General features: G+C 38.1%; 2 protein-coding genes across 7 annotated transcripts in view; both read left to right on the forward strand.

Moving 5' to 3' along the window:
* The window catches only part of LOC133537852 (5'-AMP-activated protein kinase subunit gamma-1-like), a 32992-nt gene extending 24750 nt beyond the window's left edge, over window positions 1-8242 (forward strand). For 3 of the 6 annotated variants that reach the window (XM_061878930.1, XM_061878924.1, XM_061878925.1), the window contains 6 exons: window positions 1-145; window positions 230-267; window positions 336-482; window positions 1818-1911; window positions 1974-2217; window positions 7473-8242. The exon at window positions 1-145 is cut by the window's left edge and continues 21 nt beyond it. In XM_061878930.1, coding sequence (XP_061734914.1) covers window positions 1-145; window positions 230-267; window positions 336-482; window positions 1818-1911; window positions 1974-2104 — 555 coding nt within the window. In that variant the 3' untranslated portion in view covers window positions 2105-2217; window positions 7473-8242. The remainder of the gene's footprint in view (window positions 146-229; window positions 268-335; window positions 483-1817; window positions 1912-1973; window positions 2218-7472) is intronic. The other 3 variants (XM_061878927.1, XM_061878928.1, XM_061878929.1) reach the window with 3 other exon arrangements.
* Window positions 8243-21979: 13737 nt separating this feature from the next.
* On the forward strand, window positions 21980-23099 carry LOC133537819 (olfactory receptor 11A1-like). Its single transcript, XM_061878892.1, has 2 exons — window positions 21980-22053; window positions 22163-23099. The coding sequence occupies exon 2, from the start codon at window positions 22170-22172 to the stop codon at window positions 23097-23099; it is 930 nt and encodes a 309-aa protein (XP_061734876.1). The 5' UTR covers window positions 21980-22053; window positions 22163-22169.
* Window positions 23100-24284: the final 1185 nt, after the last annotated feature.

Below are 24284 nucleotides of genomic sequence, written 5' to 3' on the forward strand. Positions count from 1 at the left end.
TGGTTCCTGCAGAAGCAGATCTGTCAGCTGGCCATCGGGACCTTTAAAGAGATTGCAACAGTGCCAGAATGGGCGTCGGTCTATGACGCTCTGAGCATCTTTGTGGAGCGACGAGTGTCTGCCCTGCCTGTGGTCAACGAGCAAGGTAGTCCCTCCAGTCATCCGCCATCTTCAAAAAGATACGTTGTGTTTGTCTAGGAGCTGTTTTTTCTGTGTCCCCACCTCTTAGGCAAAGTGGTGGCGCTGTACTCCAGATTTGATGTCATTGTAAGTACTCCCACCTTCCAGAGATGAAGTACATGAGGCAGTTGACTAATCCTCCATTTGTGTTGAAGAACCTGGCAGCCCAGAAAAACTACAACAACTTGAACATGACCATGAAGGAGGCCATCTCCTGCAGAGCCTGCTGGATGGAGGGCGTACTCAAGTGTTACCCTCACGAAACTTTGGAGACCATCATTGACCGCATCGCCAAGGCTGAGGTTGGCAGCCACCTTTCTACTGTAGCCTAACACGACAAACTAGATAGGCCTGAATCAGGTATGCACTTCTGTTGGCTGCTGCCAAGTAGGGAGGATAACTGTTAGGGCTAATTAGTTGGGCCTGAATTAGGTCCCGGGCAGTAAACTTGCTTGGACTTTATTTCCCTCTTTCTGTTTGCTGCCAAGTCATCATGGCAAACACAATGCCTCATTTTCCACTTCTCAGTAGCAACCACACCACGACTACCCATATAGGCTTCAAACTAGCTGGGTCTGATGTAAAAGTTTGTATATCTATTTGTTGCGTCTAAATAGCGACATCGTCCATTTATGTTTATATTGCTTCAAGATGCAGCAATTACACTACCACTACCCATTTAAGCAGAAACCTAGTTGGGCCTGATGTAAAAGTTTTCATATCTATTAGTTGCTGCCAAATAGTAACATTGTCCATTTATGTTTGTATTGTTTCAAGATGTATTACTTACACTACCACTACCCATTAAGGCAGAAACCTAGTTGGGCCTGATGGAAAAGTTTTTATGTATTACTTGCTGCCAAATAGTAACATTGTCCATTTATGTTTATATTACTTCAAAATGTATTACTTCCATTTAGGCAGAAACCTAGTTTGGCCTGATGGAAAAGTTTTTATGTATTACTTGCTGCCAAATAGTAACATTGTCCATTTATGTTTATATTGCTCTAAGGTGTATTACTTACAACACCACTACCCATTTTGGCAGAAACCTAGTTGGGTCTGATGGAAAAGATTTCATATCTATTAGTTGCTGCCAAATAGTAACATTGTCCATTTATGTTTATATTACTTCAAAATGTATTACTTACACTACCACTACCCATTTAGGCAGAAACCTAGTTGGGCCTGATGGAAAAGTTTTCATATCTATTAGTTGCTGCCAAATAGTAACATCGTCCATTTATTTTTATATTGCTTCAAGATGTAGCAATTACACTACCACTACCCATTTAGGCAGCAACCGAGTTGGGCCTGATGTCAACGTCTCCTGTCAATGGTTTTCTGCCAAGCAGTGACAATATCCAATTATGTGTATGTTGCTTCAAGATGTAGCAACAACACAATGACTACCCATTTAGGCAGCAACCTAGTTGGGCCTGTTGTAAAAGTTATGTCTATTGGTCGCTGCCAAATAACAACGATGTACAATTCTGTGCAAAACATAGCAACTCGGCTACAACTGCCTCTTAAGGCAGCAAATTACACGGGCCTGACTTCATTTTAGCACAACCAAACATAGCAACATGGCATGCAGATGAAGATGTTGTGAGTAACGTGGGTGGTCGCTTGGCCAGGTGCATCGTTTGGTGCTGGTAGACACGGAGGATGTGGTGAGGGGGATCGTGTCTCTGTCAGACCTCCTCCAGGCGCTGGTCCTCACCCCCGCAGGTATTGACGCACTGTGCAGCTAACGCCACCGCCTCCATATGTCGCCTTGCTTTCTCTCTCAGTCCCCGGGATGTGTGGCCGGCCCTCTCCTCGCCTGCCTTCTGATCATCTCCTCCTTCGCACTTGTTTTCATTCCCAAATACTAGCAGGCCCGCAGCAGCAAGAGACTATTTTCAAAAGACCCCCGCGCTAGTGGCTCAGTGTGTGCCCAATCCTTCAGAAAAAAGTCCACAATGTAATCTCCTTCCAAACGTCCTCTGGCTCCCTCACAATGTCACGCCTCCTCCAACACCCTCACCTGGCCAGGTAAGAGTTGTGCGTCCATCATGTCAAAGTTGGATGTTGAGTTGGGACACAAACAAGCTGGCTCTTTTCAAGAATTTTTGCCAATCATCCACAATCCCAACACACGTATTTCCCTTTTCTGTTCGTTCTAAATAATAACAAACTGCTAGAACTGGGTGGCTAAAATGCACGCAATGGGAAGTCATCTATTCGGCTCTAATTAAAAAAAAAAAAAAAATTTACATGCCGTGACTTGCTAGTTAATAACCAAGCTATAGTGACGTTATTATATGAGCTAACACAGAGGAACCACTTTTCTTGCGTAGTGACACACCTGCTCCCCTTTTTGAGCTTCTGCTGCTGTGTCATCTTTTGAGTTAGGAAAAAAATGGATGCTCGTATATAATCCAGATGTGACGTTTGTGAATGGATCAAGTCTTTTGAACGGCTTTTTAAGTGAGCAATGAGAACCGATTCTTAGTTGTAAACCATTGGTTTGAGAGCCGTTTTGCAAATTTTCTGTCGGCAATTGCCCGCTCTACATGTGCGCGCCGCCGACTGGTAACTGGAACGAAAAAAATTAGTTAGAGGTAAAGAAAATTTACCGGATTTGGATTAACTTTTTTGTATACGAAGAAATATGTCGTTTTACATATAAAAGTAGAGAAATATACATATCTTTATATTTGTGAAAATATATAAATTTGCGTGTGTGTGTATACACTGTATATATGTGTGTATATATATATATATATATATATGAATGATCTTTATTGTCATTGTGCATGTACAGGCCCAACGAAATTTAGGTTGCTTCCCTGAGGTGCTTTGCATTTAAAAAAAAGAGGACACCACACAATATACAGTAACAACACAATATACAATATGGCCTAAGACTACTCTAAGAGGCAACGTAAAAAACGAGACAATAAAAAGTATAAGGTGACTTGTAAAACTGACTAGAGAGGAGTAATGCTGATTCCCAGTGTGCTGAGGGGGTGGGAGTCAGTATTTCCTACTTCCTATGCTGTGCAAGCTTTTTTATTGTGGATTAAATATGTAAATACATATGGTAAATATTGTCCAGTTGGCATGTAACCACTGATTGCACACCATATATATATATATATATATATATATATATATATATATATATATATATATATATATATATATATATATATATATATATAGCTAAAAGTTTTTTGTTACTATTTACAACGCAAAGAAAAGACGTGCTCTTATCTCACATAAGGATTGCGGATGATGTTTTTTCACAAATATATCGTGTTTTATTTTACATTGTCATAACATTGGAACTGAAGGTGATTCCTGTGTTGGTGTAGCAATGTTGCCAGACGTACGGTAAGTACTGTATGTGCACCATCATTATACCCACAATTTGTTTGACACATTCAATAATTGGCTATTAGCAAACACAAATTGTATGCATTACATTTTCGAATGTTTATCAAAACGGCGGTACAAGCTACACCACACAGGGTTTGTGGTAATGTTCTTAGTACAGCAAAGGATCCCGAGTCACTTCAATTAAGTATTAAAGATAGTTTTCCACAATATATGATCGTTTGCTATCATAATGTGTCATTTCCCATCTGGCAACGCTGGTGCCCTCTGCTGGTTGTGTTCACTCAGTGCACTCTGTTTGGATCAAGCAGTGGTTATTCAGAATAAAAGCAAGTGATCATAAATGAAACATAAGTACGTCATAGATCGTTTGGACAGAATGGAAGATTAAAGAGTCAGTACAACCAAAAAGCTGTGAAAACTGTGATGCTGTGTTCCAAATTTGGATTATTTATGGAACTTGTGTGAGCCTATGGCTTTACATTCTGTTCAAAAAAAAAAAAAAAAAAAAAAAAAAAAAATATATATACATATATATGCACACAAACTTATATTGCATTCTTTCTTAGTTACTTTGAGTTTACAAAGACCTGGCGCTGTTTTGTAATGTTTCTGCACTTGTTTTGATTTTTGTATTTATCAATTGTATGTAAATGTTGCATATTATAAATAAAGGTCTATAAAAAAATAAATAAAGTGATATTAATTTAACATTTCAAGGCTTTTAAGTCTTGTGACACGCCACGTCGTGTATTTGATTTATTTCATTACTTTTTAGCAGAATTAATTTGGAGTAAGCCAGATAAATATCGACTCAAAAAAAAAGAAGGAAAAAAACAAACAAAAAAAAAAGAATAAAAAGTCCGTTATTTGTGTTTAATCACTCCCATTTGGGCCTACTTTTCCCTTTCAGTGTAACTCTAAGCTGCTTTATGTAGCCAATACCCTTAAACTGGATTACAAACTACATAGTTTGTAACTTAACCAACTGGCTAACAGGCTATCTGTTAAGGCTAACACACAGCTACAATGCTAAATATATCTTGTGGTGTACCCCAGGGATCAATACTAGGACCAAAATTGTTCAATCTTTATATATAAATGACATTTTTAAAATAAGAAAATATTTAAAGTTAATATTTTAAGATGACACAACAGTGTTTTGTTCAGAAGAGAACACACAGAAGCTAATACAAATAACAGAATAAATAAACAAATTTAAAAAGATGGTTTGACAAAAACAGACTATCTTTGAATCTCAGTAAAATTAAAAATAATGCTATTTTTGGTAACAGCAGAAGGGAAAGTCTAACACAAATACAAATAGACGGCATATAGATTGAAAGAGTGAATGAAACCAAATGTCTAAGGTATAACGTTTGATGATAAAACGAACTGGAAATCTCATGTAAAAAATATACAGCAAAAAGTGGCAAGAAACACGTCAATGAACAAAGTAAAACATGTTCTAGATCAAAAATCACTCCATATTCTCTACTGCTCACTAGTGTTAGCATTTCTGAGTTATTGTGTAGAAATATGGGGAAATAACTACAAAAGTACACTTCATGCACTGACGGTGTTACAAAAGAGATCAGTTAGAATAATACATAACGTTGGATATAGAGAACATCCAAACACTTCATTCTTCGAATTTAAAATCTTGAAATTCAATGACATAGTGATTTTTCAAACAGCTAAAATGATGCACAAAGCAAACTATAACCTTCTACGCAAGAATGTACAATTCTTCTCAACAAAAGAGGAGAAATATAACCTTAGAGGAAAATGCAATTTAAAATATTTGTGTGCACGTCCAAATCTTAAAACCTTCAGTATATCAGTATGTGGAATTAAATTATAGAATGGATTAAAGGCCTACTGAAACCCACTACTACCGACCACGCAACGCAGTCTGATAGTTTATATATCAATGCTGATGGCGCAGTGGAAAAGTGGCGGTGCGCAACCCGAGGGTCCTTGGTTCAATCCCCACCTAGTACCAACCTCGTCACGTCCGTTGTGTCCTGAGCAAGACACTTCATCCTTGCTCCTCATGGGTGCTGGTTAGTGCCTTGCATGGCAGCTCCCTCCATCAGTGTGTGAATGGGTAAATGCGGAAGTAGTGTCAAAGCGCTTTGAGTACCTTGAAGATAGAAAAGCGCTATACAAGTACAACCCATCTATTTATTTAGAACACATGCCAATACGACTGGTTTAGTTTTCTAAATTGCAATTTTGAATATCCAGCGAAGTATCCTGTTGAAAACGTCGCGGAATGATAACGCGTATGACGCGTGCGCGTGACGTCACTGGTTGTAGCGGACATGTTCTTCCAGAACCGCTCACGGCTAAAAGTCGTCTGCTTTAATGGCATAATTACACAGTATTCTGGACATCTGTGTTGCTGAATATTTTGCAATTTGTTCAATTAATAATGGAGAAGTCAAAGAAGAAAGATGTAGGTGTATTGCAGCTGCCTTTAGCAACACAAACACAGCCGGTGTTTCCTTGTTTACATTCCCGAAGGTGAAGCTTTACTATGGTGGCTATGATTATAAACAATGTGAGGATGTGAGGAGCTCCACAACCCGTGACATCACGCGCACATCGTCTGCTACTTCCGGTACAGGCAAGGCTTTTTTTTTAGCGACCAAAAGTTGCACACTTTATCGTTGATGTTCTCTACTAAATCCTTTCAGCAAAAATATGGCAATATCGCAAAATGATCAAGTATGACACATAGAATTGACCTGCTATCCCCGTTTAAATAAGAACATTTCATTTCAGTAGGCCTTTAAGTCAGGGGTGTCAAACTCATTTTAGGTCGGGGACTTCATGGAGAAAAATCTACTCCCAAGTGGGCTGGACTGGTAAAATCACAGCACGATGAATTAAAAATAAAGACAACTATAGATTGTTTTCTTTGTTTAAAAATAGAAGAAGCATATTCTGAAAATGTAAAAATCATTATGTTGTTGGGGTTTTTTTCCCTCTTAAATGTAGCAGTTAATAATTTATTTGTCGTTATTTATATTTTCTGAATAAATGATGTGATAATATTCATCAGTCAACTCATTGGTGTTCATTTTCAATCTGTCAAGATAAAAAAAAAAAAAACTTTAAATTCCAAATACAGTGTGTAATTTATGTAGTTTGATAATTGTCCTCAACTGATGTACTGACATCATATGGTTTATTTTGGGCATATTTAGCATCATCTACAAAGAATTGCTAATGCGACATCCAGTGGACACATTTAGAACAGCGGTTTCTTTCATATAAAAATTTCAGGTAAATCTTTATATTCAGCAAACTTATCGCGAGGGCCGGATAAAACCTGTTTGCGGGCCTGATCCGGCCCTCGGGCCGTATGTTTGATACCCCTGGTTTAAGTAAAGAAATCAAAGAATGTACTAATATAATCCACTTCAAGAAACTCTTCAAACTTAAAGTGTTTACGAAGTGCAAAGAAGAAGAACCATGATAAACATTCTGAATTCATTCCATCCATCCATTCATTTTCTAGATAATCTTATTTATCTCACCATAGGAAATATTACTTACTTTGCTAATTATTTATTTCTCATGTGATTACTTACGGAGAATATTGTGAAGGAATTGAGAACAGGAAGTGAACAAACGTTTTAACAACTGTTTTGTATCGGAAAAAGGGGTAGGATTAAATAAATTCTGCTTCTTCCTACTCCTTTTCGGACATGTGGAATAGGGAAACTGGAAATTGTGATGTATCATGTTGTATGCATGCATGTTCCAAATAAACACCAACTCAACTCAATATTGAACCTTTTTAATGTCAACACAATTATTTTTTAAAAGAAGATTGGATTATTATGTTAAATAAAAGTGGATGAGTAATATTCCATTTTCCCATTTTTGTCTTACAGACTTTTTTTTAATTTTTACAAGTGACCAGAAAAGCCCCAAATTGGAGACTTTTGAGCCGAGCACAGCTCACCAATCCTTTTGGATGAAAAGGATGCGACGAAAAACTCTTGGGAATTTATTGGAAGTCTCCTGTCTGTAATTCGTAATATTGTGTTAATATTATATGTGTCCATTCAGTGACTTTGGAAACTCCGCGATTCCTACAGAAATGCTATCTATTTGTGGCAGTGCGGTGCAGGGAACCGAGGGTCGGGATTGATGGTGCATCCTGTCATTTGCATAATTGGCCGTGACGCATGTGTTTATCATTTTTACCGACGCTTTGGGAGACATAAACTAGCTTTTTTTGTTGCGTATTTTTGTGTTAATGTCACGAACAAGATGGAGCCGCATTTAGACAAAGGAGGAGCCACAGGAGCAGTGGCTGCTTTCTTTTGTGTGAAACAAAAGTGTCCAATAAGGTCAGAAAAAGTTGCTAAATTTGTCGCTAATTGCTTTTTTTTTTTTTTTTTTACTGAATCTTGAGGGTCGGAACACTCGTAAAATAGTACAGCTAAGTTGCTGCTACGCCTGTTTATTCTCTGGCTGATCAGACGTGTATGAGCTGTGTTCCGGAGCAGGGTTACGCTGCCATCTTCTGCATGGAGTTGTAACAACAAGCTACATTCACCAAAGTCCCATCATAATGTGTTTATGGGCCATGTAGTGATTGTGTTTGAAAATGAATGTACGGAAAAGACCGAAACTAATATTGCTTATGAAAAATGTATGTGGTGGTTTTTTTGTAGTGTTGTAGCATACAATAGTTCTACACACAGGTATTGCAGTACCACAATAATTATATTAGTTAGATTTCCTACTGCTCGGGTGTCCAAAGTGGGTCCTGGGGGCCATTTGATGCGCACATCTCTAAAAATACCATAAAACTACATTACAAAAAAACATTAAAACAGGAAAAAACACCATGACCTACTCAGTGGCCTAGTGGTTAGAGCAGGGGTGCCCACACTTTTTCTGCAGGCGAGCTACTTTTCAATTGACCAACTCGAGGGGATCTACCTCATTTATATATATAATTTATATATTTATGAAAGAGACATTTTTGTAAACAAGTTAAATGTGTTTAATGATAATACAAGCATGTGTAACACAGATGTCTTTCTTTCACAAAGACAAGAATATAAGTTGGTGTATTACCTGATTCTGATGACTTGCATTTGTTGGAATCAGACAGTAATGATGATAACGCCCACATTTTCAAATGGAAGAGAAAAAAAGTTGTCCTTTCTGTACAATACCACATGAAAGTGGTTGTTTTTTGGCATCTAATTCATCCAGCTTCCATACACTTTACAAGAAAAACATTGGCGGCAAATTCCGTAGCTTGCTTGATTGACATTCACGGCACCCGAGGGTCTTGTGAGATGACGCTGGCTGCTGCCAGTTCATTATTATGAAAAAATGACGGAGAGGAAGGCGAGAAACACTTTTTATTTCAACAGACTTTCGCGCCGTCCCTTCCGTCAAAACTCTAAAGGCTGACTGCACATTTCCTATCTTCACAATAAAAGCCCTGCTTCATGCTGCCTGCGCTAACAAAATGAGAGTCTCGGAAAGCTGGCGTGCACAAGTGATGTGCACGCCAGCTTTCTGAGGGATCGCTTGTGCACGCCAGTTTTCCGAGACTCTGTATTTAGTTAGCGCAGGCAGCATGAAGCAGGGCTTTTATTGTGAAGATAGGAAATGTGCAGTCGGCCTTTAGAGTTTTGACGGAAGGTACGGCGCGAGAGTCTGTTGAAATAAAAAGTGTTTCTCGCCTTCCTCTCGGTCATATTTTCATGATAATGATCTTGCAGCAGCCAGCGTCATCTCACAAGACCCTCCGGTACCGTGAATGTCATTTAAGTGACGTCTTGGTGAAGATTGATGATCATTAATTTTTAGGTCTATTTTTTTAAAAGCCTGGCTGGAGATCGACTGACACACCCGCCGCGGTCGACTGGTAGCTCGCGATCGACGTAATGGGCACCCCTGGGTTAGAGTGTCCGCCCTGAGATCGGTTGGTTGTGAGTTCAAATCCCGGCCGAGTCATACCAAAGACTATAAAAATGGGATCCATTACCTCCCTGCTTGGCACTCAGTATTAAGGGTTGGAATTGGGGGTTAAATCACCATAAATGATTCCCGGGCGCGGCACCTCTGCTGCCCACTGCTCCCCTCACTTCCCAGGGGGTGATGGGTCAAATGCAGAGAATAATTTTGCCACATCTAGTATGTGTGTGACAATCATTAGTACTTTATCTTATCTTATGAATTCTGGACAATAAAATTCTACTTTTTAACAACACTTTGAACCCTGTGGCTTATAGAGAGGGTGCAGCAAATTCACTAACTTTTCTTTGCTGGCGGCCATATAAAAATAAAATAAAAATATAAGCAAATACAATTAAAGGGTGTTTTATTGTTTGTGCAATGGCGCCATCTTTTGAACAAGTTCGCTCTGTTCAGTTGCTGCACTGTTCTTCCAATTTTTTTTTTCCCCAACCGTAGTGCCGTTCAGTCTACGAGCCTTCCATAGCGGTTTTCTACTCGTATGGATTCTTCATTCATCATCCCAAGCAATGTTTGTAAGTTTTACAATAGAACTAAAACAATTCATACTTACTAAACTGTCCATGTGTGATGTCTGTAGGAGTGTTTTGCGTGCTATTGTAATGTAATGAAGCTACCTTTAGCTAATATACCAACACAGTTACGAGTGTCCGTCTTAGCGTTATTAACTTACAACGGTAGTCTTTTTCTATTGTTTCAGTTTCACAAATTCCTCTGTGAATTCACCTAAACGTCACTGTGGAGTTAAGTCTGTTTAGCTGATTGGAGTGCTAGCTTCCACAGCTAGTGCGTCCATGACGATGACTTCTGTTTTGTTTGATAATTCGGTTTTACTGCCGTGTCCCAAACACCGTTTGGAAACAATTTAGGTATGTAAATAAACATTTACAAAAAATGTCTTAGTAAATAACTCATTTCACAACGTATATGTCTGTGGCTTACAGTTCGGTGCAGAAAATATATTGAAAAACATTTTTGCCCCTATAACTTAGTGGGTGTGGCTAATACACTGGTGCACTCTATAGTACAGAAAATATTATCATTTTCACTGTCACCAAGTCTTGAGCAAATCAAGGACCTGGACTTCAGTAAAACCATTTAAAAAACATTCCTGTATTACAAACCCCATTTCCATATGAGTTGGGAAATTGTGTTAGATGTAAATATAAACGGAATACAATGATTAGCAAATCCTTTTCAACCCACATTCAATTGAATGCACTACAAAGACAAGATATTTGATGTTCAAACTCATAAACTTTTTTTTTTTTTTGCAAATAACAACTTAGAATTTCATGGCGGCAACACGTGCCAAAGTAGTTGGGAAAGTGCATGTTCACTGTGTTACATCACCTTTTCTTTTAACAACACTCAATAAACCTTTGGGAACTGAGGAGACTCATTTTTTAAGCTTTTCCCAGAATTATCCCAGTAAATGTGTCTAAAAACATCTTAATCCGTCCCAATGCAATCGCGTTTTTTTTTTAAACTTTTTGTTTTTTTCCTAGTCCGTCGCTATCAATATCCTCAAACACAAATCTTTCATCCTCGCTCAAATTAATGGGGAAATTGTCGTTTTCTCGGTCCGAATAGCTCTTTTTGTTGGAGGCTCCCATTAAAAACAATGTGAATCTGTGAGGAGCCATCAACATGTGACGTCCTCGTCTGCGACTTCCGATAAAGACAGGGCTTTTCTGTTCACACCTAAAGTTGCCAAATTTATCGTTGATGTTCTCTACTAAGTCCTTTCAGCAAAAATATGGCAATATCGCGAAATGATTAAGTATGACACATAGAATGGACCTGCTATCCCCGTTTAAATAAGAAAATCTAATTTCAGTAGGCCTTTGAGGTTACAAAGAAACCTCAATAATTTGATTTTAAATATGTTTCCATTCTATTATATTTTTTGTATGTGCAAATGGAGCGTTTGTTTGGATGTCATACAGCCGCCATGATCTTCGGGAAAACCACGTCTTTTTGTCGTGGGTTAGCTGGTGTAATTTTTGTCCAAAACTGTGTTAGATGATGTAATTGTTGTAAAAAATTGCTACTTCTGTTTTGACAATGCATTAATGCAGTGTCATAGCAACAATGTCCAGGTTAGACTCTTTTCCCCAGATGAATTCAACACAAAGGAGCTCCGGACCTTGGCAAACATCATTATTGTTACGATGTCATCACTTGTCTCATAAGGCCACCTCACTGTGCCCACCGCCTGGTAATTAGTTGATCCAGTGGGTTCCCCTGAGACGTGTCTTATTGTTCACCTCATGTTACAGTATCCTTAGATCACTCTGTCACTAATAATTAACCACAGTGGGCTTCTTTCACATTTACGAGAAGATAAACACCAAAACACTTTCCACAATAACCACCTGACCTTGAAAAGACCTGTGGATAATAAGAAGTTACATGAGGTGCCATTGATATGTTTATAACTGACATGTTGCCTATATATATATTGCCCACTGACCTGATGACCATTGACTTTTGGACTATTGATACATTACCACTGACCTGATGACCATTGACATGTTGATATTTACATTGAGACCACTGACATGATACGCTGACCATTGACATAAGAACCATTAACATGTTGCTCACTAACATGTTGACTATTGACACGATGACCTGTGTTATTTAAAAAATTGACATGTTGAAGATTGATGTATTGACCACTGACATTAATCAATCAATCAATCAATCAATCAAGCAATGTTTATTTATACAGCACTCAATCACAATTGTCTCAAAGGGCTTTACAAGCCACAACGACATTGATATGTTGAACAATGACATGTTAACTATTTATATATTGACCACTGACATGATGACCATTGACATGTTAATATTTACATTGAGACCACTTACATGTGAACCATTGACATGTTAATCACTTACATGTTGACTATTGACATCACGACCTTTGGCATTGTAATCATTGACATTTTGATTATCCAATCCAATCCAATCCAATCCACTTTATTTATATAGCACATTTAAACAACAATAACGTTTCCAAAGTGCTGCACAGCCATGTTAAAAACAATATTATGCTCCACCAATGACTGAATAAAACAAAAAACGAATAAAAATAAAACCAATAAAAACAATATAAAAACAAATATGATTAAAAACTATTTTAAAGGGTAAAATCAATTAAAACAGTAAAATAAAAATCAAAGTGTATAAAAAACACAGAGGACAACAGAGGACAGAGGACCACACAACTCACGTAGTGTTAAATGATAAATGATAAATGGGTTGTACTTGTATAGCGCTTTTCTACCTTCAAGGTACTCAAAGCGCTTTGACACTACTTCCACATTTACCCATTCACACACACATTCACACACTGATGGAGGGAGCTGCCATGCAAGGCGCCAACCAATACCCATCAGGAGCAAGGGTGAAGTGTCTTGCTCAGGACACAACGGACGTGACGAGGTTGGTACTAGGTGGGATTTGAACCAGGGCCCCTCGGGTTGCGCACGGCCACTCTCCCACTGCGCCATGTTAAAAGCTAAAGAATAAAAGTGGGTCTTAAGACGAGACTTAAAACACTCCCCTGTGGAAGCAGTTTGAACATCTTGACTCTTGATATATTGACCACTGACCTGATGACCATTGACATGTGCATATTCAAATTGAGACCACTGACATTATAGGTTGATCATTGACATAAGAAAGAAATTGACCTGTTGATCACAGACATGTTGACCATTGCCATATTAATCACTGACATGTTGACTATTGACATGATGACCTGTGGCATTTTAAACATTGACATTTTGATTGATATATTGACCACTGACCTATTGACCATCCACTGACAGCTGAGATAGGCTCCAGTACCCTACGCGTTCCCAAATGGGACAAGCGGTAGAAAATGGGTGGATGTTACTATTTACATTGAGACCACTGACATGATACGCTGACCATTGACATAAGAACTATTGACCTGTTGATCACTAACATGTTGACTATTGACATCATGACCATTGACATATTAAACATTGGCATCTTGACGATTGATCTATTGACCACTGACATCAATCAATCATTCAATCAAAGTTTACCTGCATAGCCCTTAATCACAAATGTCTCAAAGTGCTGCACAAGCCCCAACGACATGATGGCCATCTGATATTTTGAACATTAACATGTTGACTATTGATTTATTGACCACTGGCATGATGACCATTGATATTTTAAACATTGAGTATTGACATGATGAACATTGACATGTTGATCGCTGACATGTTGACAATTGATATTTTGACCACTGACCTGATGACCATTGACATGTGCATATTTAAATTGAGACCACTGACATTATACTGACATAAGAAATAAATTGACATGTTGATCACAGACATGTTGACCATTAACATGATGACCTGTGGCATTTTAAACATTGAGATTTTGATTTATATATTGACCACTGACCTAATGACCATCCACTGACCTAATGACCATTTGTGTTTTAAACATTGACATGTTGACTATTGCTGCGATGAGATGGTGACTTGTCCAGGGTGTACACCGCCTTCCGCCCGATTGTAGCTGAAATAGGCACCAGCGCCCCCCGCCACCCTAAAGGGAATAAGCGGTAGAAAGTGGATGGATGGATGGATGTTGACTATTGATATATTGATTACTGACCTGATGACCACAGACATGTTGATATTTACATTGAGACCACTGACATGATACGTTGACCATTGACATGTGAACCATTGACATGTTCATCACTAACATTTTGACTGTTGACATGATGACCATTGATATTTTAAACATTGACATGTTGAATATTGATATATTAACCACTGACATCACTCACTCACTCACTCACTCACTCACTCACTCACTCACTCACTCACTCACTCACTCACTCACTCACTCACTCACTCACTCACTCACTCACTCACTCATTCACTCACTCACTCACTCACTCCATGATCCTGCTCATAAACATCCATGTGGACAACCCATCTTGCCATTTTGCATCTGATTTCCTACAACTACTAGACTGTCTGGACCTCACACATGTTGATACCCCCACACACAGCAGGGGACACACGCAGGACCTGGTCAGCACAGACCCCATTCCCATAAACAATCTGGTTGCTTACTCACTGGGTGTGTCATCTCCATGGAGCTACCGTTCCCTACCTCTCATACCAAGCCCAAATGCCAAATCAATTTCCGTAACTTTAAAAACATAAACCCAGCCACTTTCACCTCCGACCTGGAACTCCTCTCTGCTTAAATCCCCCTATCCTTGAGCGATGCAGTTCACCACTACAACACCAATATGAAAAACCTCCTCGATCTCCACGCCCCTGTTAAAACCCCTCAGCCCTCTAGTTCACACCCGAGCTGACGTAAATGAAGACGGCCGGGCAGGCTCTGGAGCGGCGACGCAATTCCACTCGGCTAGCTGTCCACAGACAGGCCTATAGAGAACATCAAAAGGCCTACGCAAGGTGTCTCGGGGAGGCACAGACACAATTTTACTCCAACATAATCAACAAAAACCCTGGCAACTCTAAAACACTCTTCTCCACCGTCAACCACTTTCTGCAATCACAAATCTCCAAACACCATATGACAACAGCTGATCAATGTAACACCTACCTTGAGTTCTTCAGAACTAAGGCAGACAACATCCGCTCCTTCCTTTCCGGTGAGAAAAAAAACAGTTGAGATGCAAACAAGCAATCCTAACCGTCAATGCCAACAACAGTCGTTGAAGTGTAATCTCCCCTTGTTAGCATTGAGCTGTTGTTGAGGTATTGCGTGGCGGATCAACCACTAACCGCTGAAAATAGTCAGAACCCCCACGTTAGCATTCCATCGAGTTGTAAACAAATGGCACAAAGGAACATCTGGGAATTGTGTGTTAGAATGGTTGCAATTATGCATTATTTCTGAACTTTTTTTGTCCATTCTAGTTACTCAGGCAAATTATATTGTTGATGTAGATCATGTATATGTCAAACTTTGGCCCGTGTAATTTAATTTGGCCCTTGAGGCAATATCAATTTAGCATTAGAGCTGGCCCGCCGGTGTTATACAGCGTCGGTGCCGCTGTAACACTGCATTCACCGCTAATACTCATACTTGCCTACCCTCCTAATTTTCCTAGTAGACTCCCGAAGTTCAGTGCCCCTCCACACACACACACACACACACACACACACACACACACACACACACACACACACACACACACACACACACACACACAAGTGAATGCAATGCATACTTGGTCAACAGCCATACAGGTCACACTGAGGGTGGCCGTATAAACAACTTTAGCACTGTTACAAATATGCAGCACACTGTGAACCCACACCAAACAAGAATGACAAACACATTTCGGGTGAACATCCGCACCGTAACACAACAGAACAAATACCCAGAAACCCTTGCAGTACTAACTCTTCCGGCAAACTTCCAGCAAACTGACCAATAATTAACGTTTTATTGATGCATTTTCTCTTGCTACTTCAAGGCTTGAATGTTTGGTTCATTCATTATTGTTATTTTATTTTAAAATGTATTATTAGCCTGTGGAAAAAATTTGATATTTACCTCAGAAAATTGCAAATAGAAAAAAAGACATACATTTTTTATTAACATTTTATTTGAGATGCCATTGATATTCTTTTAATTATTATTATTATTTTTTTAAACTGGATTTTGCATGTCACTAAAGTTATATAAGCCTTGCTTGTTCAATATTTAATACAAAACTTGTTTGGGTCCCTATTAAAAGGTTAATTTGTTCAACCTTGGCCCGCGACTTTGTTCCGTTTAAAATTTTGGCCCACTCTGTGTTTGAGTTTGACACCCCTGATGTAGATGATCATATTTGCTGTACAGATTTAGTTGAAAAAAGGAGAAGTGTGGGATACTTCTGTTGTTGCCTTTTTTGGATTTGACTGTATTAAATGGATTTATATTCATGTTTGGCGAAGCCCGATCAGAGCAGGAAAGAAAAAAAAAAGGAAGAGCACACGGAAATGCTGTCAAACAATCAATTTTGTAAAATCATATTGATCACACAGTTCAATTTTGATTAATTGAATTTAATCACAGTAATTTACTGGATTGAATAATTTCACTAAACTATAAAAACAAGACCCCAATATTTAGATTTTATTTTTAAATATATATTTTTTTATTTAATTCTGGTTGTTGTCCACAATGATCTTTTTTGTTTTGACAATGCATTAATGCAGTGTCGTAGCAACAATGTCCAGGTTACACTCTTTTCCCCTGATGAATTCAACACAAAGGAGCTTTGGACCTTTGGACCATGGCAAACGTTGTTATTGCGATATCATCAGGAGAGTGTGCTTGTTTATCTCATTAGGCCACCTCACTGTGACCACTGGCTCGTAATTAGTTGATCCAGCTTGTTCCCCCGAGACGTGCCTTATTGTTCACCTCATGTTACAGTATCGGCTCATCACTCTTTCATTACTAATTAACCACAGTGAGTTTCTTTCACATTTCTGACGTATTAAACACTAAAACCACACTTTCTACAATAAATCACATGACCTTGAAAAAAACCTTTGGACAGTAAGAAGTTCCGTGAGGTGCAACATGGTCAACCAGCATCCACATCAGAGGAGATCACACGTTTTTGTGGGAAAACGCTTCATCAGCAATGTTGTAGAAGACCAGTTAGTTGGCCATACACAAACAGAATATAATAGATTATTATGATTTTATTGTGTACCAGGCTTAAGCTATGTAGAAAATCAGCGAAGAGTATCAAGAGGACCTTTGTGTTGGCCAATGTCGAGAAGGAAGTTTTTGCAGGTCGCTTATAGACTGAGTACACAGGGCAGCACCGGAGTTTAGGGCGGTCATTCAGTGACCGGAGAATTTCTCATTCGAATCACACGTCCCCCATCCGAGTCATTACTGTTGTGTCCTAAATAAGACACTTTACCCACTTTGACCTCAGGTTTGCCCAGATATGGACACTTTACTGACTAAGATGCTGACCTACGACCAGGATCAGCAGAGACACATTTCAATTTCAAAGTTCAATTAAACGACAACAAAAATGTTCCAAATATTATTTAAAACACATGAAACATGCAGATACAAATGACAATGGTAACTCCCCTGATCTTATCACTCCTTGCTTCCGACCATTGGGTCTTTTGTTGAGGAAAAGCAGGCCTTAACCACTGATAGAAGACAATTGATATATTGACAGTTGATATGCAAACCATTTACCTATCGACCGTTGACATGTTGACCATTGATATGAGCACCAATGACCTGAAACATTTGACATGTTGACAATTGACCATTGACAATCTGAGCGTTGGCATGAGGACACGACTAATGAGATTTAAACAATTCTACATGATGAGGTTAATTTTGACCATTGTAATAGTGACCATTGACATCGGGACATGCTGACCATTGACATTGGGACCATTGAGATTATGACCTAAGATGATGGCTGTCCCGTGCTTCTCCCGTGCCTTGTCCTCTGCCGTTTGTCTATGGCCTGCGACCCCTAAGAGAATAAGCGGAAGAAAATGGATGGATGGATGATTATTTGCGAATAAAATAATGAAGTTTCTCAGTTTGAACATTAAATATCTGGTCTTTGCAGTCCATTCAATTGAATGTTAGTTGAAAATGACTTGCAAGTCATTGTATTCTGTTTTTATTTATGAATCACATAATGTGTGGTTTTGGGTTTTGTACATCCACATGCACATTCATTGAACAAACATACATATACACATACTGTACAGATACAATCACATATACATACACTAATGCATATAATCATGTTTCATCAAACATATATTAACGTTGTTCCCCTAGGTGAAACTGGGGAACACACGGCGCACTGGTGAAGCTTAATCTAAAATTACAATAACAATCTACAAGGGTAATACAGTTTGCTTCTCTTTCTTCCCCTCCATTTATCTGCTTTCTTTTGTAATTCGAGTTATCATTGCATATATGTATTGTTGCATTTGAAGCAATTGTATTGTTGATAACAGAGGTAATTGTTATTATTCATTATCAATAGTGTTATTTATATTGTTATTTGTATTGCTCCATTTGTAGTGTAATAATGTTCATTGTCATTTATGTGTTATTAATATGTACTTCACTAACTGCTTCTCTGCTATCACTTTTACGATGATATTTATACATTTTGTATTTGCTGATGCTATTCTGTCCCCCTCTGTCTTCCTTTTTTCTCTTCCTATCCCCTCCTGCTGCAATCCGGCTGCGTCAAAAGATAATATAAAACCATTTAATAAAGTCAAATATAAATAAGGCAACAAGAGAAGTATCTCACACTTCTCTTTTGTCAAGTAAATCTGAACTGCACATATGATCATCTACATCAGGGGTCACCAACGCGGTGCCCGTGGGCACCAGGTAGCCCGTAAGGACCAGATAAGTCGCCCGCTGGCCTGTTCTAAAAATAGCTCAAATAGCAGCACTTACCAGTGAGCTGCCTCCATTTTTTAAAATGTTATTTATTTACTAGCAAGCTGGTCTCGCTTTGCTCGACATTTTTAATTCTAAGAGAGACAAAACTCAAATAGAATTTGAAAATCCAAGAGAATATTTTAAAGACTTGGTCTTCACTTGTTTAAATAAATTCATTTTTTTTAAACTTTGCTTCTTGTAACTTTCAGAAAGACTATTTCAGAGAAAAAATATAACCTTAAAAATTAATTTAGGATTTTTAAACACATGTATCTTTTTACCTTTTAAATTCCTTCCTCTTCTTTCCTGAAAATTTAAATCAATGTTCAAGTAAATTAATTTTTTTATTGTAAAGAATAATACATATATTTTTAATTTAACTCTTCATTTTAACCTGTGTTTTTTCGACGAATAATATTTGTGAAATATTTCTTCAAACTTATTTTGATTAAAATTCCCAAAAATATTCTGGTAAATCTAGAAAAATCTGTAGAATAAAATTTGAATCTTATTTCAAAGGCTTTTGAATTTCCTTTCAAAATTTTTGTTCTGGAAAATCTAGAAGAAATAATGATTTGTCTTTGTTAGAAATATAGCTTGGTCCAAATTGTTATATATTCTAACAAAGTGCAGATTCGATTTTAACCTAATTGAAACATGTCATAAAAAGTATATATTTATTGTGAGAAATCATTAAGATGATCAGTGTTTCCACAAAGATAAATATCATTAATTATTGATAATGACATAGAGTAAAAGGTAAATTGTGCATACTGGCTATTTCTGGCAGTTTATTTAAGTGTGTAAAACATTGGTAGTCCTTTGCATGAATCAGTACCCAATAAGTAGCTCTTGGTTTAAAAAAGGTTGGTGAGCCCTGATCTACATCAACTATATGATTTGCCTGAGTAGCGAGTGTCAGGTTCAAACACTGAACTATTTATTAAACAAGACAAAAAGCAAGGAATCAAACAGTGATAGGATTCAATTTAGCTCATGAGGAGAGCGCATGTGGATCTGCACCCTCCGTCAGTGTCACCACACCGCTCTGAGGAACAAGCTCCACACGCCTCCTTATTTATTTGGGCATTTGTTGATTACATAGCTGCAGCTGCTTCTACGGTTAGGGATCATAAACAGCTGCTGACTGGGTCATAAACAGTTCAAACGAAAAGGAGCTTGGAGCGGTTTCAGGTTTGCCCCCTCTCTGTTTGTAGATTTCGGGTCCTGATAAGGTCCTTCCTGTGGCTGCCCAAGATCTGAGAAACCGACACCTCAACGGCGCACTCTATTGCACAAAGTGGAGGTTTACAAGCTATCCGCTTTTGCTTGATAAGATCAAAGACAGCTTTGTAAGCACCAGCGGATCATAACCACTGGCCGCACGGCAACCTGAACTCAAAGCAAACAAGTTGTGTGATAACTTATATACAATTTTTGTGACAGCTGGAGAGGACAAAAAAAGAAATGATGACCATAGACTATCTTTTTCCTCAGAAAAAATAAGCAAAGACAAATATTCACAAGGTAGCCCAGTTTCTTCGAAATAAACAGAACTTTTTGAAAACCTTTTATTACTCCTTCATTAAGAGCATCCTATCATCCTCAATCACCAGCTGGTTCCATTCAATCGGCCTTAAGGACTAAAAACTCTTGTAAAAAACTATCTGTCTGCTCTAAAACAATTTGGACCCTCATAAATCTCTGTTGTCAGTCTGTGATCATCTTACCAAACATGCAGGCTAGCAGGCCATATATTACGAGGTTGATCACATGCTGCGCTCCCTAAAATTGGGTGGCTACTATCAGGCCAAGGAGGTCAACTTTTGTGGCTAAATCCGTGCTGCTCCTCCACTCACAGCACATTATGCATATCTAAATGCCACTATTGTCACTGTTCAATCAATCAATTAAAGTTTCCTTATATAACCCTAAATCACGAGTGTCTCAAAGGGCTGCACAAGCCACAACGACATCCTCGGCTCAGATTTCACATCAGGGCGAGAAAAAACTCAATGGGATGACAATGAGAAACCCCCCCCCCCCTCTCCCCACATCTGTGTCAAGTGGATCGAGCATAATATTGTGAGAGTCCAGTGACTCCAGTCCATAGTGGATCTAACATAATTCTGTGAGAGTCCAGTCCATAATGGGGCCAGCAGGAGATCATCTTGAGAGGAGAGAAGTCAGCAGCACAGAGACGTCCCCAACTGATGCTCAAATGAGTGGTCCACCCTGGGTCCCGACTTTGGACAGCTATCACTTCATCTGTGGTCACTGAATCTGTGCTCCCCCTCTCCACAAGGGAGAGGGGGGGCAGAGCAGAAAAGAAACGGCAGGTCAACTGGTCTAAAAGGGGAGTCTATTTGAAGGCTAGACTAGAGTGTACAAATTAGTTATAAGATGGGACTGTTGTTCTGAATGAAGTAATGCTGATCCCCAGTAACACATGTCTTTGCACTGGAAATGTTTTTGGTAATCCCGTAATAGTTTTTGTAATTTTGATTAACATTAGCTTTATTTATTGTGGAATTATTCAATAAGCGGTGTGCTTTTTCTGTTTTTATAGTCCGTGTGTACAGCTATTAAAAGTATTTGCTTTTTTCTGCAATATTTGCTGCTCTCCGTGACTTGAATTGCCCCATTAGGACATATCAAGTTCTTTGGATTGAAATGACCATTGACATGATGGTGGACCCAGAGTGATAAATAACAACAGAGGTGTTGTTTATCTGGGTTATGCTGCCCGTTAAAGGTGAACTGACCAAGATTAGTGCATGTCAATGTGTATAATGTGTTGACATGTTAAAGAAAGAGTTGAGTGACAGTAGGCCCTGAAGACTTGGAGGTGCTTGTTGACATGACAGCAACTCTTTGTGGATCACGTAATGAGATCCATGGAGGGCGAACAAGTCTTATAAAAGATGTGATCCTACTCCAACACTTCACTTTGTGCATTGTGGAGGTATAGAGGAAAACCAGTTCCCTGCACATGAATCAATGTGATCTTCATTTTAGGACTCTTGCGTGCTTCGTCCCAGTCTGCTTGATCTTTTTTTGTTCATTTTTCTGGGACTAACTTCATGGATGGTGAATTCAATGGAACATATATAACTTTTGGTGGCTATGTAGACGTGGACAAATATGGATATCTTTACTTTGTCATATTTTTGACAATATATATTTTCATCCTCTGCTCTAACTGTACCATTATATGTCTAATCTGGATCCACAGGAACCTTCATGAGCCTATGTACATTTTCATTGCTGCTTTGTCAATCAACTCTCTTTTGTTTAGTAGTGGAATTTACCCTAAACTTTTCATTGATGTTTTATCTCAAAAACAGACTATTTCTCATTCTGCTTGTATGTTTCAATATTTTGTTGTTCATTCATTAGGTGGATCAGACTTCTTATTGTTGTCAGCCATGGCTTATGACAGGTATGTGTCTATCTGCAAACCTCTGCAGTATCCAACTATCATGGGGAAAAGAACTGTCATTGTCCTCTTGACTTTGGCCTGGTTTCTACCTGCAGTCGAGCTCGCAGTTGCAGCAGTGATGAATTCAAAAGAAAAAATTTGCAATTTTACAGCAGATGGAGTCTGGTGTAACAATTCTGTCCACAAACTTCACTGTGTAAAATCATCATTTTTTACCGTTTTTGTTTTGTTTGCCACAATAACTATCGGTGTTGCTCCTGTGATTTTCATTATTTTTACATACATAAAGATATCTATAGTAGCTTATCACAGTTGTGGGGAAGTTCGAAAAAAAGCTACAGAGACATGTTTACCCCACCTGATAGTTTTATTCTGCTTCACTTGTTTCACTGTTTTTGATGTTATGACCGATCGACTGCAGTCAGACCTTCCAAAAAGTGTAATTTTATTAATGACTTTACAAGTGGTTGTGTATAGTCCTCTGTTAAACCCAATCATATATGGACTGAAAATGAAAGAAATATCGAAACACATAAATAAATTGTTTTGTCAGGTCAAACCCATAAAATAAAATAAAGTGGATTTTTGTGTAATAGTGATGTTTTAATCAGTAATGGTAATACATTTTGAAAAAACAATCATTTAAAATATTTCTTTGATAAAAAGATGTGCATGTCTGACTGCTGTCTCATGTCAAAATAAACAAACAAGTGTACCTGCATAATGTTTATGGTTGTTTCCTCTGAAAATATCCCACCTCATGAGGTTTTAAAGGAATGTGTAATTTTTTCATGCTATAATGGAAACAATGAGTTCTCTCTGCTGTGTTCAAAAAGATGATGCTGTGTTTTGGACCAGCTCTACACGAGCGGGAGAAGACTAGTTGACCGCAAAATAAGAACCACTCCAATAATCCAGCCAAAATGTGGTTATGGTTATTGTGTTAGTATATTTAAAACATGCATACAATTATAATATGGTAATTCACATATTTCCTATTCCTCATCAAAACATGTCCAAAAAGGAATACAAAAAAGCAGTGATTATACAATCATATCTTTGTGTTTGTACTTCATCTGTAACCCAAGAAGGGATGAATGCATGAACTGATACATCGACAAATGTTTAAGTAAATACGTATTAAATACATAAAGTTATCTTTAATACTTTTGAATTTTCCTGAAGGAACTCTCCTGAAGGAATCAATAAAGTACTATCTGTCTATCTACACTTTAGTAAGTTTTGATTCACATAATGAGATACATTAGATTATCTCATTTTTAAACAAGGTTCAAGATGTTTATCAAGATTCTTCTTTTTTGTACATTGTAAACACTTTGCATGTGAACAGTTTCCAGACTAGATCATATTAGTACATTGTTTATTAATCCAATCCATAATTTAATTCCATATACTGATATGCTAAAGGTCATGAGTATTGTACATGCATTTAAATGATTTCATTTAATATGTTCCCTAAGATTATAAGTATCCTCTTTTGTTGAGAAGAGATGTTGTACATTCTTGGGGAGCAGGTTCAAGTTTGCTTTCTGCATAATTTTAGCTGTTTGCAAATGCACCAAATCATTGAGTTTCAATCTTGTTTTACATCAATAAATAAAGGGTTTGAGTGTTCCCTAATTCAACAGAATGTATGGTTACATTAGTAAGTAGGTAAATACATTTTAATTTTAAAGCACTTGTCACTGAGAAAAATCACAGTGTTGTACAATAGGTGAATTAATCAAACAATTAC

The sequence above is a fragment of the Nerophis ophidion genome, linkage group LG19 (genome assembly GCF_033978795.1).
Source record: "Nerophis ophidion isolate RoL-2023_Sa linkage group LG19, RoL_Noph_v1.0, whole genome shotgun sequence".
NCBI lineage: Eukaryota > Metazoa > Chordata > Actinopteri > Syngnathiformes > Syngnathidae > Nerophis > Nerophis ophidion.

Coding starts and splice junctions, on each gene's coding strand:
- LOC133537819 (XM_061878892.1), top strand. CDS start 22,170: ATGGATGGTGAATTCAATGGAACATATATAACTTTTGGTGGCTATGTA.